Source organism: Squalius cephalus, assembly GCF_949319135.1.
Source record: "Squalius cephalus genome assembly, chromosome: 11".
In the NCBI taxonomy this organism is placed as follows: Eukaryota; Metazoa; Chordata; class Actinopteri; order Cypriniformes; family Leuciscidae; genus Squalius; species Squalius cephalus.
Window position 1 is genome coordinate 11,321,416 of NC_137132.1, and position 16,591 is coordinate 11,338,006.

At 37.4% G+C, this 16,591-nt stretch overlaps 1 protein-coding gene across 2 annotated transcripts in view; it reads right to left on the reverse strand.

Moving 5' to 3' along the window:
• LOC307166831 (leucine-rich repeat and fibronectin type III domain-containing protein 1-like protein) overlaps positions 1 to 16,591 on the reverse strand; it is a 111,188-nt gene that overhangs the window by 30,628 nt on the left and 63,969 nt on the right. For both annotated transcript variants that reach the window (XM_079885527.1, XM_079885528.1), the window contains exon 3: positions 12,814 to 14,204. In XM_079885527.1, the coding sequence (XP_079741653.1) occupies positions 12,814 to 14,192 (1,379 nt within the window). In that variant the 5' untranslated portion in view covers positions 14,193 to 14,204. The remainder of the gene's footprint in view (positions 1 to 12,813; positions 14,205 to 16,591) is intronic.

The window sequence follows — 16,591 nt, forward strand, 5'->3', positions numbered from 1 at the left end:
AAAAAAAAAAGATTTGCTGGCAAAAGTTGCACAATAAACAAAGAAAAATGGTCAGAGAGAGAGAAAGAGAGAGAGAGCAGAGAGGAAAAAGCTGGTTCAACAGAAGAGCGTGGCCTCATAAATCTCTCCCCTTTCCTTCTAAGGATCGATTGATTTGATAAACGGGGAAAAATATGATGGTGCTAGTCACTTCTTCAAATCTGCCTGGTTTCACTGTAAGCACAGGGACTTTAAGTAGCTCTAGGAGGAGATGGTCTGGCTCAGAAATTCCTTTATTGCATTAAAGTGAAACCTCAGTCACACATGCTAGCTAAAGGGCTTTGCTGTCTAGCTTAAGGGGAGGGGGTGTACTTACATTACAACGGATGCATTTCATCCTACATAGCGTTCTTTTGATCGCTGAACTGCACTATGATTTTGAACGATTTGGTATTGAGACCCTTGTAACTCAACCTCGTGTATTCACGGTAAATGTTGCTTCTGAAACGGACCGCTCAAACAAATTTGTTTCACCCTCATGTTCTGTTAAAATTCACTTTACGGTTTTTGTTTGAGGTCTCAGACCCCATGGTTATTTGGAAGCTAAACTCTTATTTTCCCTTCAAAATCTTTTGAGATGTTCCTCTGGGTCAAAGCCCAGACAGATATTACTGAATCTGTATCCCTCAATTTTAGACAAGCTCTTCACACTATTTGGGGGAAAAATCAAATTGCTTTTTTTTTCTGTGAACAGGATTTAAAATGCCCTTAAAATAATTAAAAAGCTGTAGGTTTGTTAGAAGGGCTGCACAATTTGACTAAATAGTTTGTGATTATATCTCAATTAGTGTTGTCAAAAGTACAGACTGCGTCTAAATGTACTAAAAGTACTACATTTTAGAATGTGACAATACCCGCATTTCCCTCTAGCATTCTGAGCGCTGTTGAACGGATTAAACACCTCTGATAGGCCATTGTGTTGATGCGCTCAACATACATGCCTGTGATTGGCTACAATGATCAACGCTTCAAAAACATGTTGTCTTCACCGAACGCTTACACAGATACACACGGGAGCGTTTGAAAGCAGGCGTCTATCAGTGGATCCCTAATAGATAGCTGATAGATGCTGATAGACGCCTGCTTTCAAACGCCCACGTGTGTATCTGTGTAAGCTATCGGTTAAAGGAGAACTCCAGTCAATTTTAACATTGACCTCATTTTTTTTGTACATTTGGAGTGCTGTCAATACAGAGAACAACGACAAAAATCGGTGTTGCCTACACCGTGTTATCCTCTTTTTAAAATTTGCACCCTGTTGACTTCAATGGGGCAAGTTTTAAACCTGCTTTTAGCCTCTTAACATCCTTGATGTGTCATTACAAGTGCACAGGTCATGTGAGTGATTCCTTTAGAGTGAACGCGGGTCAATCTGACTGCAGTAGATGTGAAAGATATGAATAAAAATTATGTTTATTCAGCCAGTGCACACACCTGTATTTACATCCTGTTTTCGGTCGAAGTCCATAGTAATCGATTGTCGAGTTCACGCGCATGATCATAGGTACTAAACCAATGCGCGTGAACTCGACAATCGATTACTATGGACTTCGACCGAAAACAGGATGTAAATACAGGTATGAGCGCTGGCTAAATAAATATCATTTTTATTAATATCTTTCACATCTTTTATTAATATCTTTCACAACAGTCAGATTGACCCGCGTTCACTCCGAAGGAATCACTCACATGACCTGTGCACTTGTAATGACACATCAAGGATGTTAAGAGGCTAAAAGCAGGTTTAAAACTTGCCCCATTGAAGTCAACAGGGTGCAAATTTTAAAAAGAGGATAACAAGGTGTAGGCAACACCGATTTTTGTCGTTGTTCTCTGTATTGACAGCACTCCAAATGTACAAAAAAATGAGCTCAATGTTAAAATTGACCGGAGTTCTCCTTTAAGAAGAATCTGTTCAACAGCGCTCCAAAATCTAGAGGGAAATGCTGGTATCGTCACATTTTTAAAATGTCAGTAACGAATTGGTACAGAAGTCGGTGCTTTTGACAACACTAATATATGACTAATAATATTTATTATTACTGTATTTTTAAAATAAGTAAACACAGCATTGTCAAAGTTGATATTGTGGATTTATATATGGCCAGAGACTTGCATGTGTCATTATATTATTAACATTTGACCAAAATCAAGGTCAAATGGAGTTACAAGGTTTTTGAACAGCAAATTCCTGAGATTTTAGAATGCATCGCATTACATTTTCATCAACTTCCAGGTTAGAAAGTTTACTGTAGCTATGTGGGCGCTCAATTGTTTCTGCCATGGCCAAAATCTCATGTTCTTAAAAACTATTTATGACAGAATTGACCATGACTCGATGACAAATGCTAGACTAAGAGTAGACACTCTTCTCCACTCCTTAAATGCATAAAACATTAGCCTTTATTTGTATAATGTTTCTTGAGTAAAGAAAACGCTGCACTTATTCAAAGAACCAGTTCTTTATTTACCCTCCCACTGCAAACAAGCAGAGATGGTCCAAACTGTGTGCGGCACTTTAAGCTTCTGTTTTGTTGACAACAGCTGTTAGAAAAAAGCAATTAGTCTATTTTCAAGTTTGGCGAAAATGTTTGGCACATGTTGTGCTCCCAAAAAGCATGTTATAAGCAACTCAAACTCAGAGCAGTTGCAGAGATGAGAACATGTGGAGCATTTCGTGTGAACAGAGCTGCTCTGAGACACTGAAAACAGCAGATCATGAGTTGCTCACGTGTAAATAAACAGTGCTGCGCTTCACATTGAAACGCGCAGCGCATACATTTATTTAATTAATCACAGCCTTTACAATTTAATAATCGCACTATGCCATGTCACAATTAATCATGCAGCTCTTGAGACTGCTATCCATCCAGCAACATTGTTTGTGTTGGGGTGAGAGTGACCCCTGCAAGAACCCATATGTGACCCTGGACCACAAAACCAGTCACATGGGTCAATTTTCTGAAATTGAGATTTATACATCATCTGAAAGCTGAATGAATTAGCTTTCCATTGATGTATGGTCTGTCAGGATAGGATAATATTTGGCCGAGATACAACTATCTGAAATCTATCTGAGGGTGCAAAAAAATCGAAACATTGAGAAAATCGCCTTTAAAGTCGTCAACTTTAAAAATTGCCATTTATGTTCGCGATTGTGCTGCATTCACTCACAAAAATAAATGATTTATATATTTACGGTAGGAAATGTACAAAACATCGTCATGGAACATGATCTTTTCTATATGTAAAGCAATCAATATCCTAATGATTTTTGGCATAAAAGAAAAATCGACAATTTTGACCCTATTGCCACAAATATACCCGTGCGACATGTGACTGGTTTTGTGATTCAGGGTCACATATTACAAAAATGCAGTGAAGCAAATAGAAGTAAATACCAAATAGAAAATTATATTCTGAGACCCTGAACCCAAGTAATGTATAATTTTTCAGGAAGATTAAATTGAAATGTACTTTATGAATAGATTAGGAAAAGTCAAAATGGCAAACAGAACATGAGAGTTAAAATGCATTCTTCTATAACACCGAACACCCAATATCTATAGTAGATAAAAAATCCCCAGTGTCGCAGCTTACTAATACATGCTAATTACACCCCCACAAGGAAAATTAATTTCATGCTTCGTTTAGAACGACGGCGGTATAGAGGATGGAAAAGACATGAAAAATGTCATAAAAATCAATCAATAGGTGGCTGATTCTCCAAAAATGGTAAATAAATGCAATCCATAAAGACGAGGTGCAGAAATGTTTAATAACTGAAAGGTAAAGTGTTTCAATGTTAAAACTTCTACCCCTGCTTAATGTGGATAGACAACAATTAGTACATCTTATGTACGTATAATTCTCTCTTAAACACAAAGAAAGGGAAATGTTTTAGTAGTACTAATTAAATATGTTTTGTGATGTAATTATAAAGACATTAACATATTTTCATGATTAAAAAAATTTATAATAACAGCCAAGTGCTTTATTATTGTAATCAGGCACCAAATATTAAACCTAACAGTTTGTTTTAAATAATTGTTAGCTTTCTGCAGATATAATTGAACTTTATGCTTTGAAAACAGTCATCATCATTATTATTACTTTTGCCATTATGTTAGGCTAGAATGTGTTCTGTTCTGAAATTTCATTTTTAAATTATTAAACCACTATGTATTCAAGAGGACAACATGGTCTGAGGCAGAAAGAATCTTGTTATTTTTAAAAAGTTATTTTGTTTTGCTAGATTAGCATCTTTTTTTTTTTTTTTAAGGCTACCTGTTGTCGGCTGTCATTAAAATCACTATCTAGGGCAGGGAGAGCTGTTTTATCTGGAGGGCCATGGCACGTCATTTTAATTAAAGCGTGTCGTCTTGCTCCGGTATAGAGGGAGGGGAGTCATAGTGACGTCCATAATTAAAAATTGATCTGGGGCACTGCAGGAATGATGAAATTCCTGGGAGGGAGGAAGAAAAGAGGAGGATCGGTTGATCGAAATGCAAACTAAACATTTTGACAGTCTGCATCTTTAAGTGGTTAATAAGGTATGCATTCATTGCAATAGGGCTGGGTGGGAAATAAACTGTAAAAATGTAGTTAATAGAAAAAAACAAAAAAACATTGTATGTGTTCTGCACTGTTTTTCACACACGCACAATACTGCTCAAAAGTTTGGGGGCGAAAATATTTTTTTTATGTTTTTGAAATAAGTCTCTTATGCTCACCAATGCTGCATTTATTATCATTATTATTTATTTATCAAAATGTATTTATCAAAAAAAAAAAAAAAAAAAAAATCCAATTTAAAATAAATTAAAATGTTTTCTACTTTAATATATTATACATTGTAACTTATTCCTGTGATGCAAAGCTGATTTTTTTGCATCATTGCTCAAGTCTTCAGTGTCACATGATCCTTCAGGAATCATTCTAATATGCTGATTTGCTGATCAAGAAACATTGGAAAAAAAATTGTGCTAATTAATATCTTTGTGGAAAACATGATACTTTTTTTCAGGATTCTATGATGAATGGAAAGTTCAAATGAAAATCTTTTTATAACATTATAAATGTCTTTATTGTCACTTTTGATCAATTTCATGCTGAATTTCTTGCTGAATAAAAGTATTAATGGCTAAACAACAACAACAAAAAATCTTACTGACACAATTTGAACTGAAATGATTCACAGAAATTAATCGAACTTACCAACTAACATTGGTTTTCTATTGAAATATAAAACAAAAAAAAGTTCTGAAATTATCGAGAACAAAAATGTAATGATAGATGTCCAATGGCATGATCTTTATGAAAATGTACATGCATTTATTGTAAGAATTCTACTAACAAATGATTGTGAAAATATCACATTCTATTTGTTGATGAGCTATAATATATTTAGCGACAATATGCCTCATTCATGAAACTTTCACAAATGTATAAGTAAATGTTAATAAACCTTTCTCTCCAGATTTGCAAACACTTCCTAAACCTCAGATTTAATTGTTAGACATGTGACTACTGTCCAATGAATAAAGGCAAGAAAATGTTAATATGCACACTTTGAATTTGTATAGTGAGCAACAGTAGTAGCTCTATCAGCAAGATTGACAATAGCAAAATTGCATTACTAGATCACTGACAAGTTGCTAATATTGTATGCACAAATATAGTATTTGGATGGGGATTTGTGCACCAACAGTAATCTAGATTGCAGCCTTTAATCTACCCAGATAATGGCCTTTCATCACGATAATGCAATGGTATCACACTTGCAGAGAGTTTGGCATCTGAAATGGAAGGAATGGTGCAGATAACACAGACTTCACGCTCTCTTCTGCAGTCCAGTGATGCCCTTGCTGGGAGTCTTTTTAATCAGCTCATCAGTCATTCATGATGAATGAAACATTAGCCCTTCTCTGCCTCCCAGTTCACACATTAACCATCTGCTAATCAGGACTGATTGGGCACAGCTACTCTTTAAGTTCACCCAGGGAAACATGACCACGACGTGTACTTTCCTTCTCCATACATTTCCCATTACAGCCGGCATCCCGCCATGATCAGTATGTGGGCTGTGTTTGTTTGCCATTGTAACATGCAACAACCTCTCTGAGTCACGGGAAAGAATCCTTTAGCTGGTTAGAAGCCTGGTGGGAAGATCCCATGCTAAAGACCAGCACTCAAAACAACACATAGCTGTAGTCTGCTCAATAGAAATATATAAGATGGCACTATATTTTAACATTCATATACCAGGCGCATCACATTTATGTAATCATGGCAGGTGGTGCAGGGTTATGTTTCATTTAGTTTCATTGACATGTTTCACCTAGTTTCATTGTCAAGGGCTGCATCTGAAATCACATACTCTCTTGAGTAAGTACTTATTTTGAATAAGTAATTACTTTGTAATCACTAAAAAAGTATGCTTTATATAGTATGAATGTGTGTAGTGTGAATGTAATTTGGATGTTCTACATTCTCCATGTCATTATCATGTGACCTACCAGCGCCACTTACGTCGCTTCACTGCCATTCACAAATCCTCTCCCGTGGCCTCGTGGGATAGTAATCTCATCACTTCAGAATCTCATCGAAGCTAGAAGGTCATCTGGGTACCGGCCTACTCTAGTATGAGTACTGTGAATTTGGACATACTTCTTTAGTCACATACTCTTTTTCTCCTACTATAGTAGGGGAGTATCCAGTTTAGGATTTAGGATGCAGCCATGGATTTCATTGTTTACTAGTTGCCTGAGTTTGTGTAAGGCTTGTTACCATGGTTTCTAGCTGACTTGCGCACCTGTTACTTGTTCCGATCATTCTTGTGTATTTAAACCCTCTGTTCAGTTCAGTTTGGTGTCTGGTGTCTTCAGGGTTAGGTTTGCTCCTGTGTACTTTTCATGTACCTTACTATGACAGATTTTGTTCTGTTTGTTCAGTTTAATAAAGTTAGATTGTTGCTAACAGATCCTCTACTTGCTTCATCGGTTCCAAAAGTTCCAAACCCGTGCCATAGGGTGAACACTAAAATGGTGAGCTATAACACATAATGATGGGTTCATGAAAATTATAGAACAAAATACATATAACTAGGAGGAAAAATACTTTTTTACCACTAAAAAGAGCTTTTCGGTGGTTACAATCACATAGCTATTGAACACAAGTGGGTGCCAGACAGGCAGGTTGCACCAACCATCTGTCCCCTGTTTCAGTAACAAGCATATCCACCTTTTCATCCAAAGGCACAATTTACATTGACTGCTTTTAAAGCACACATGTTCTGATCTAATTAAGATTTCAGGGAAGCTTTGGACTTTGCTTTGGTCTGGCTGTGAAGTGGATAATTGCTGTGTTTCTTTAAAAGCATCTGCTGGGGGCCCAGTGAAAATAAACCCCTGAATTTTTCGGTGCTGGTTTAATATCCATTAAGAAAGCAATTAGCAGATTGCTAAGAGTAAAACCTTTCTGCCATTTGTATTAGCAGAACACCCATCTGCCTGTGTTGGGTGGCAACTAATTAAAAGTAGCAACGCTACTTACTTCAATTCATTTTCAGTCACATGAAAGTAACTGGGCTGTTTTTAAAATAGTAGCTATACAGTCTTGTCAGTAACAAACTTTTTTTAAGTTTTTCATCTATTATTTATATATTTTCTCATTATTTTAGCTTTATTTATATCATAAAACGATTTTAATAGTTTAAGCTTTAGTTAAAAATTACAGTACAAAATTGCTTCCAGGTAGTGTAAATTTATGTATTCAAGTCTAATGCAACTTTATATGAAATTCTTATTTGTTTTTTATTAATTTTTTGACACAGTTTTGATGATGGTAATTCAAAATGGTAATTCACCACTAGTGAAAGTTTTGCTTTATCTAATTTAATAGATTTTTTTTTCTTCTTCTAATCCATTATCCATCCATGCATCTCATGTTCAGTGACATTCCCACTGTGTGATTCACAGTTAAACAGTGCAGAAATAACCAATAATGCACATGAACATACCCACAATACTCATGGTACTGTCACTCGCACCAACTGTGAATTTCAGCACGTCATTCACTATTTGCTTGTCACACTGTATTAATTATTCACTATTCAGACAGGTTTTCCCTGAGGAGTTTGTGTTTTGCAGAAAATCCTGTTTAATCCCATCCGAATTGAACATGTCCGGCTAACTCTACTCCTTCGCTTATAATATATGTTGACTATGTCAAGTTCACTACCTGGTGCACCTTATATATTTCAATCTTTTGGTCAGGGTAAAATAACAGTTGGTGGTTCCAGTACTGCTGGCATCCCATCCAATGTACAAAAGTAAATAAATAAGGAAAGTCTGATCACAAACTCTTCTGAACTACTTTAAAAGTCAAGTATGGTGCTCATTTGATTTAATTCCTCCCTTATACACATAATGCTGAAATTATATCGCATATGCAAGTCTTGCACATTTCAATGGGTTTCGATCCTGTCCGAATCAAATCACATAATAATTGTAAATTAAACATTGTTCGGAAAATTAATCCTATCCGAAGAGTGCTTATCGGATTTCAGAATTACAAGATGGAATGGAAACGGAACAAAAACCAGCGTTTTAGCTGTTAAACAACAAAGTGCTCAGTCTCTGATTTATGAGGAGCTGCTTTTAACCACTTTTACCATGCGCTACATGGATAAGCTTATTTTCTGCAGTCTTACACAAGGCTTTCTTAAGGATCTTTATTTAGGGAACACAGCTGTGCTCTTTTCTTTCTCAAAATAAAACACTCAGTCTCAGAGAATAAAAGTATTACCCTCACAAGATGTGCTTTAAAGACAAAGCCAAGCATATGCTGCTGCTCAGAGCATTCTTTTGAAACAATGATAATTTGCAACTGAACTGAATTTGTGATCACTGATGTGTGATCACTGATTATGCTTTCTTCCCATCAGACACTTCTATAAGCAAAGCCACTTAATCAACCCTTTCAATGATTTTCAATGACAATTAAGGCACATTTTTGTTAACTCTCCTGTACACATTAGCTTATGGCTATACTAGCACCAAATGCTACTTTCAGCCAAATGATAGCATTGAATGTGATTTGGATTACTTAGATAAAAGCCTACCTAAATGTGCATTCTTTCGCTGCTTACAAAATCAAATACTTCTCTACTATATAGTATGCGAAGTACACCAAAAAAGTAGTATGTCCAAATACATAGTTTCCGGAAAAAAGTGGGCGAAAAATACCCACATATCCTACTACTTCCGATGAAACTTTACTATCCCATGAGGCCACGGGAGAGGATTTATGAATGGCAGTGAGTCTGGCAAGTCTGGAATTTTGAAATGGAAAATAACCCTGTACCCTTATTCATACTATATAGAACATCATTTCTTATACTTGACAGTCACACAGTAAATTCAGATTCAAATTCCTACTCAGATAGCATCCAATTTCGGGTGCACCACATGTCTACGTGTTTGTTCACATTTTGCCTCTACTTCGTGCTGATGTTCCTGGATGTTATTCTGACATGTATTGGCCTGGATGAATAAAGTGTTTTTTTTTTTTTTTACTGCAGCCACTTCACACTAAAGCCATCTGTCCCCAAGACTTTTTATACTTGGCTTTGCGATTGTAAAATTCAAAGTTTGCCTTGATAAACGCTACCTTTTTATTTACTTTCTATTTTACTTTCAATTCATATTCAACTCAAATTCAGAAATATAATTAGAATTTCAAGGTCATTCAATTAATTTCTGAATGATGCACAACCCTGGCAAACACATGAATTTAACAAATTACTAAAGTGCTGTTGCCTATTCGTACATATTCATATTCACATACCTACGGTGCAGTCTTTTTGGTGCAAGGCCAGGGCTGCGTTCCAGTCCAAAATTGTCATGCCCTTTACTCGCTAACTTCCCTCCGTCTCGTTCACTCGGATGTACGTCATTGCTTACGTTGCACGAGTGCCCACTACTGGCGGAAACTGCGGCGGGCTGAACTGGAACGTCCTAAGCCCTTGATCACTTGGAATCAGCTATGGAGTTGATTTATTATTTGCATTTTTTTTTCCTTTAAGAATTTGTGTAATGCAGCATACAAATGTTTATAGGCGTGTTTGGGTTGTTTTAAATTAAAAAAAATATATAATTAATATATCATAGAGTTGTTTGTTGTGGTGATGATTAGATGAGATCTGTGGGGACGTCACAATCATACTGCATTGTGGGACATATAGGTGCCTGAAGTGTACTTTTGAAGTAGACTCGCTCCCTCTGTCAAAATCAAGGGAACGAGGGTCTGTCCATATAAACTTCCCTCGTCCACTTCACGAAGTGGAACGCACTTCAAAATGGCGGCAGGGATTCCCCCGAGGGGAAGTGCTTAGGGAAGTTCGCAAGTGCGTGTCTAAAAGAGGACTGGAACGCAGCACAAGTGTTTGGTTGGGCTCTTTGTTTTCATGTGTCATGTGATCCCCATGTTTCCCTTGTGTTCATGCCATGTGTTTGTTTAATTTTGTATTATGTTCTCATTGGTTCATTGGTTTCATTAAATTCAGGTGTTGCTCAATTGCTCATTAGTAGTCTGTGTATTTACAGCCCTGATTTTGCCTTGCGTGTTTGTCAAGCTTTATCATCTTTTGATGCTGCAGTCAACTCCTGTGAGTTTCATGTCAACACCATGCTTTAGTCAAGTTTAAGTCATCTTTATTTTCAAGTTGTTGCTTTGTTTGTACACTTTTTTCAATCATGAAATAAACTGCATTTGGGCTCAGAAAATTGGCTCTGCTTCAGTGGAACCATTACAGCAAGCTCAATGTTACACAAATGAAAACAAAAGCAAATGGCATGAACACAAGGGAAACATGGTGATCACATGACACATGAAAACAAAGAGCCTAACCAAACACCAGCCTTACAATAGGCAGCCTTTCATTTATGGGATAAAAAAAAAAAACCTGCATAAAGTGACGTGCTGGTTCAGTGTTCTTGTCCCCTCCAGCTGTCCTCTAGTGTGAAAAGAAAGCAGAAACCTATTTTGATGTCTCTATTCGTCTGTTCTTTTGGAGAGGCTGTTCAAGGTGTTACTCTTAGCTGTCAGTGGTACATGTACTTCCTGTGGCATCCTGTCAGAGGGAAGTGTGGCCAGTATCATCACTGATAATAGACCACAAGTGCCTGTCCAAATCCAGCATAACCTTTATGGATTTTTTACTGTTTTTGTACGTATTTACTCATATCATGACTCTGACTCTAATAGAGAAATATGGTACAATGTGGCCTAGACAAACCTATTGACGCTTATTCAATCAGAAGCAGGAGCAATGTGGAGATTTGGTTAAAAGGTCAAAAAAAGAAAAGAGAAAGCTTAAGCAAAAGTGACTGGATGCCTTTTTTAGAATCAATCGTTCTGCTTTAATGCGCATGAGGTTTGGCAAGCTGGACTTCTCCTTGGGATGACCCAGTTTCCCAGAATTTCACAGTAATCCACTCTTAAACATTTACTGTAGTTCAGCTGAAAAAAAAAAAAAAGGAAAATATAAGTGCTGCTTATTGCTCTACTTATACATGTGGTGTGAAGTCTTTTGATGTTATATAGCTTTATATGAATCAAAATTATAATTTGTAATTCCCTTTTCTAAAATCGTCCCCTGGACTCCTTTTGTGCAACACGAAAGAAAGAAAATCATATACTGTAGGTTTGGAAGGACATGAGGGCAAATAAATAATGACAGAATTTTCACTTTGGGTGTACTTTAATAACTTTAATATTTTGGGTCCCTTGAATAATGTTAAGGCATATTTATATTATCTGCATAGAGATAGCAATATTGGGAATGTCATTAGTATAATTAATTTGAATTAATGCATAATTTCCATTAGTGCCCCTTGCCTTTATCTTCAAATCCAGCATGCACAGAATGTTCTTGTATCCCTGAACTAGTATCATTGATTCATAAAGCCAAATTATCTTTCATCCATTCAGTTTTTCTTTTCTTCCAGAAAATGTGTTTAGCTTTTATGGCCATTCTTTCACTGTAGCATATTGCCCAAGGTTGTGAGATGGATGCTAATTCACGGTCTTCCCCAGCACCCAGACTAATTAAACATACAGAACAGCTGTGAATGAGAAGATATCACAATTGCTGTGGATTCTAAACATTAGAAAAAGACAAATTAGCCTGGTTTGTGCCCACCTCTCCCAGCACATATTTTGTTTTCTCTTTCACGTCAAAAAGAATCATCTGTTAGTCTGACCATAGAGTCATCTTCTCTGATATTTCTGTCTTCTTTCATGAATGGGATTTCTGAGGCTCAAAGAACATTGAGCACAAACACTTTGAATTCTGGATATCCCACAGCTTTAGAAAGTGCTCTGGGAATACATGGTCCATAAACAGTGCAACTTCTGACAGATGAAGCAAAGATTTTCTCTTTTATCGTGACAAAGACATCCTGCAGTGCAATACAGATAAAGTTGCACCTGTCATTTTTTGTCATACTGAAAAATGAAGCACAAGGCAGGTCCATGGAGATGAAGGCCATTGATTGTTCAATTAAACAATACAGTAAATAAACAGCAGCAATATTTAAAGCAAGTCCCAGTAATGACATCAATTGAGATACTTAACAACACAAGAACATCATATCATTGTGATACACTTATAGGAGAAGGCTAGATATGTTATTAGATGCCAAATTGCACCACAATAACATTGCCATGTTAGCACAACCATATAGCCTTCTTTGTAATTAGATTTCTTACCTGTAGACCAAGGTGTCATCTGCCGAGCTGTTGTACTGAATCTGATACATCCTGATTCCAGGGAAATGTTGTTGCGAAGGCCACCTGATGAGTGCCGAATTTGCCGTAAGCTCAGCAAGTACCACCTTCCTCTCCTGAGACCTGGTCTCATTGCTGACTGATGAAGTCGACTTAGCAGAGGTTAGAATATCGGATGGACCTGGATCAGGTTCTCGGATCCGGTTAGTGCTGTTAGCTAAGTGTGGCAGTGGGCTGACCACCAACTCCACAGTGCCTGTAGATTCCCCCGCAGCATTTGACGCAATGCAGGTAAAGACTCCCGTATCCTTCAAGGAAGTGATGTTGATCTCCAAGCTCCCGTTGCTAAAGCTTAAAGTACGGGAGGTGTTGGCGATTAGACGGCCCTCTGGGGAGATCCAGTGAATGTCTGGGTCTGGGTCCCCATTGGCCTTGCATTTCAGGCTGGTGGGTTGACCTTCCATGACAAAGGTTTTGGGAGATTTCCTTGTAATCACAGGGGGATCACAGATGAACTCCTCTTCTGGAATGGTCCAGAAGTACTTTGCCATAAGGTCGGGAGGTGACGCGCAAGTTTCCAGGTCATCCTCTCGCGTTACCCTTCTTAGCCAGAGTAGTTCACAGTTACAATGTAGTGGATTCCCTCCAAAACTTAGGACGAGGGAGGAAAGGGGTGACCCTTTTGACTTGGCATAAACTGGTATCCTAAGGAACAATGGGTCAGGGGGTATTTTCTTTAGCTTGTTGGATGTCATATCCAGGCGTGCTAGTTTGTGTAGGTTCGAAAAGACTCCTAGAGGGACATGCTCTATGAGGTTATGGTCCATGTTGAGAGTGTTTACATTGGTGAGGCGTCCTATAGTGTCCCATGGGATATCCACCAGGTTATTGTACGAAAGATCCAGGTCCTCAAGAGTCCCCAAAAAGTCATCAAATGCATGTGGCGAGATGTTGTGCAGTTGATTGTTGGCAAGGATAAGGTGCCGTAGGTTGGTGAGTCCTCGGAAGTGGTCGTCCGTGATGACGCTTATGCGGTTACTGTCCAGGTGCAGTGCACGCAGCCGCTTAAGATCGGCAAAAGCATAAGGCAAAATCTGGCTGATGGTATTGCGGGACAACGTCAGGTGCAAGAGACTGGTCATGTTTGCGAAATCCCTCCTCCTTACTGCGGTGATAAAGTTCTCTGTGAGACGCAGCTCCACTGTACGCCGGTCGATGACTGTTGGCACAAAAAGCAGGCCAGTCTTGGCACAGAGGATGGCTAGAGATGGCGACAGGTTCTGGCACATGCAACGCTTGGGGCACAGCTGCCCCGAAGCAGACACAGCCAGCACCAGAAGGGAGAAGATCAGCCACTCCATCTCTCGGGGGAACTGCAAGACAAGCAAACACAGTGCGCCAGTGTGACAACATGTACTCCACAGGTGAAGTTCTAAGCCAATGACTTTGTAAAATGCAATGTCACTGTATTGGATGAATACATATCAACAACATCATGTTGCTAACACTGGCCTAGAGTTAGGGCAATAGTTTGTAAAGTATTTTTTTTGTCACTATTGGGCTCTGTATACAAATCCACAATCAAATTCATGTTTGTTACAGCCCTGCCCCTGTTCTTTAACTTTAGTTTTTTTTCTTCGTTTTTTTGTGAGAAATCTAGGACCGACTCATTGGTGGGCGGGATTGCCCTAAAGAAAACCAGCTGTACATGTGGCAACCTATTTAAGAAGCTCCTGGATTTTGTCTATTTCTCTCTCATTTTTGTTTTGTGTATTTTTGTGAAGAGTGGGTTCTAGGCATTATTTATTTAACTTTAAATAAACCTATATTTTCTCTATTGAAACCCATCTTGTGAATTGGCCTCTTTATGTTATGACTTTGATCCGGGTCGTAACAATGTTCTTTTTGGGATCTCAGAGATTCCAAGGCTCTATTACTACCTTGGAATGTGCACTTAACAGTGTATCAAGTTGAAACTTCATGGCTTATTTTTATTTTTTATTTATTACTTTATTTCAATAGGGACAGTACGCAAACATGATTCCAGCCAAAAGCTGAAAAATATGCATTGCGAATACATATGTATGCATACATATATACACCCATAAAAGAACACTAGATACCTATTTTAGGGATACTTCCAACCCTGGCAGCATATATATAAATGAATAAAACAATTTATTACATTTAAATATGTGACCAGCTCTGTTTTTTTTCCAAACCAGTGCTTAACCATAATTGTGAAAGGCTTTATAACATGTACTGCTTTAATTTAAATTGGAAACATGTCAAAACAATCAAATTGATCTCAAACAGAAAAAAAAAAAGTGATCAGAATGGATGGCAACCACATTTCCAAAATAGTGCACTACTTCTATTTAGTAAAGCTGAGAGGTGAGGCTTCAATAATATCTGGCTCTGAGTCTGGGCTTTGACTAAAAGAGAATCATATTAAAATAATTTGAAGGGAAAATAATAAGTTATTTAAGTTACTCTCATTTGTTTCAGACATACGTTTTTGGGGCCTCTGAGAGAAAAAAGAAATGATATCAATACAGAATAAAGGTTAAAAAAATAGGTTATTTATTTCACCATGCATCACAGCTTACAAGATACACTGATGTCAAAAGTAAGAATCCTTTTACCACAGCAAAAGCAGAATATGGCTTTTCAATGTTATGGTTGCACAGTAATGTAGAATCAACTCATAAGTAGTGTGTGTGGAGATGATGCAAGGTGGCAGAAATGTGTAACCACTTGAAACTACATTAGCAAGTCTGCACTGCAAAAAAGAACAAAAAAAAAGAAAAAAAGGAATACAGCATGTTTTCCTATGTCAAACTAGATTCCTTCGAGTGCAAACATAGAAATATCAGAAGAAAAAAGAGGCCAGTAAAAAAAAAAAAATAATAATTCACACATATTTAATTGTGTTCTCCTCTCAATCACAATACAACCAGTTTTCATTTTACAGAGAACGTTCAATCAAATATCTGCACTTCATGAAATGTGTGCATCTCAGCAGGTCTTAAGGTAAGTGTAAAATAGAGATTAATCTTTGTGTATATTAAGCTGCCACGCGACAGGACTGAAACCACAACATTACGGAAGCAAATCTGTCCTGCTGAAACAAAAAAGTATTTTGCTGAGATGCATCTTGTGATCTCTTTAATAGATGTATAGCGGTTATTGTGATTATGCTATGACATCATACAGCAGCTCCTCTTGTTGACAATATTTATGACAGTTTCAGCTGCCATACCGTTGGTTTTTACAACATAACGGTCCATGTGAGACTCATTATTGGCCATTAAATTGTGTGTGACTTTGGAAAAAGGAATCATACACATGGAATTAATAAATCATGCCACTGTCTTCAATATGTTTTTTTTTTTTTTTTTTCTGTTTAGGCATTTAGTACTTAGAAATGAACACAGATTGAATCCAATGTAACCATGGATTTAATTATAGTTGCCTTGAGTGAGCCAAACGGATTTGCATCTCATACAACACAACATGGGCATGTTAAAAAAAAACAAAAAAAAAAAACAGATAAATTCTCTCATGGGACTTAAGACTTGTTTCATAGAAAGTTCTCTCTGATGTACCCATCTGATTTGGCATCCAGTTAAATGTGTGTTTTTCTGCACCACTGGCGTCAGCAAAAAGCCTGCTGTTCTTTGTACTTCATTACTGAATTATCTTTATTTAATTGTTGATGATGTGACATGATTCTGGATTGTTCTTCAAAGCTCCTCTC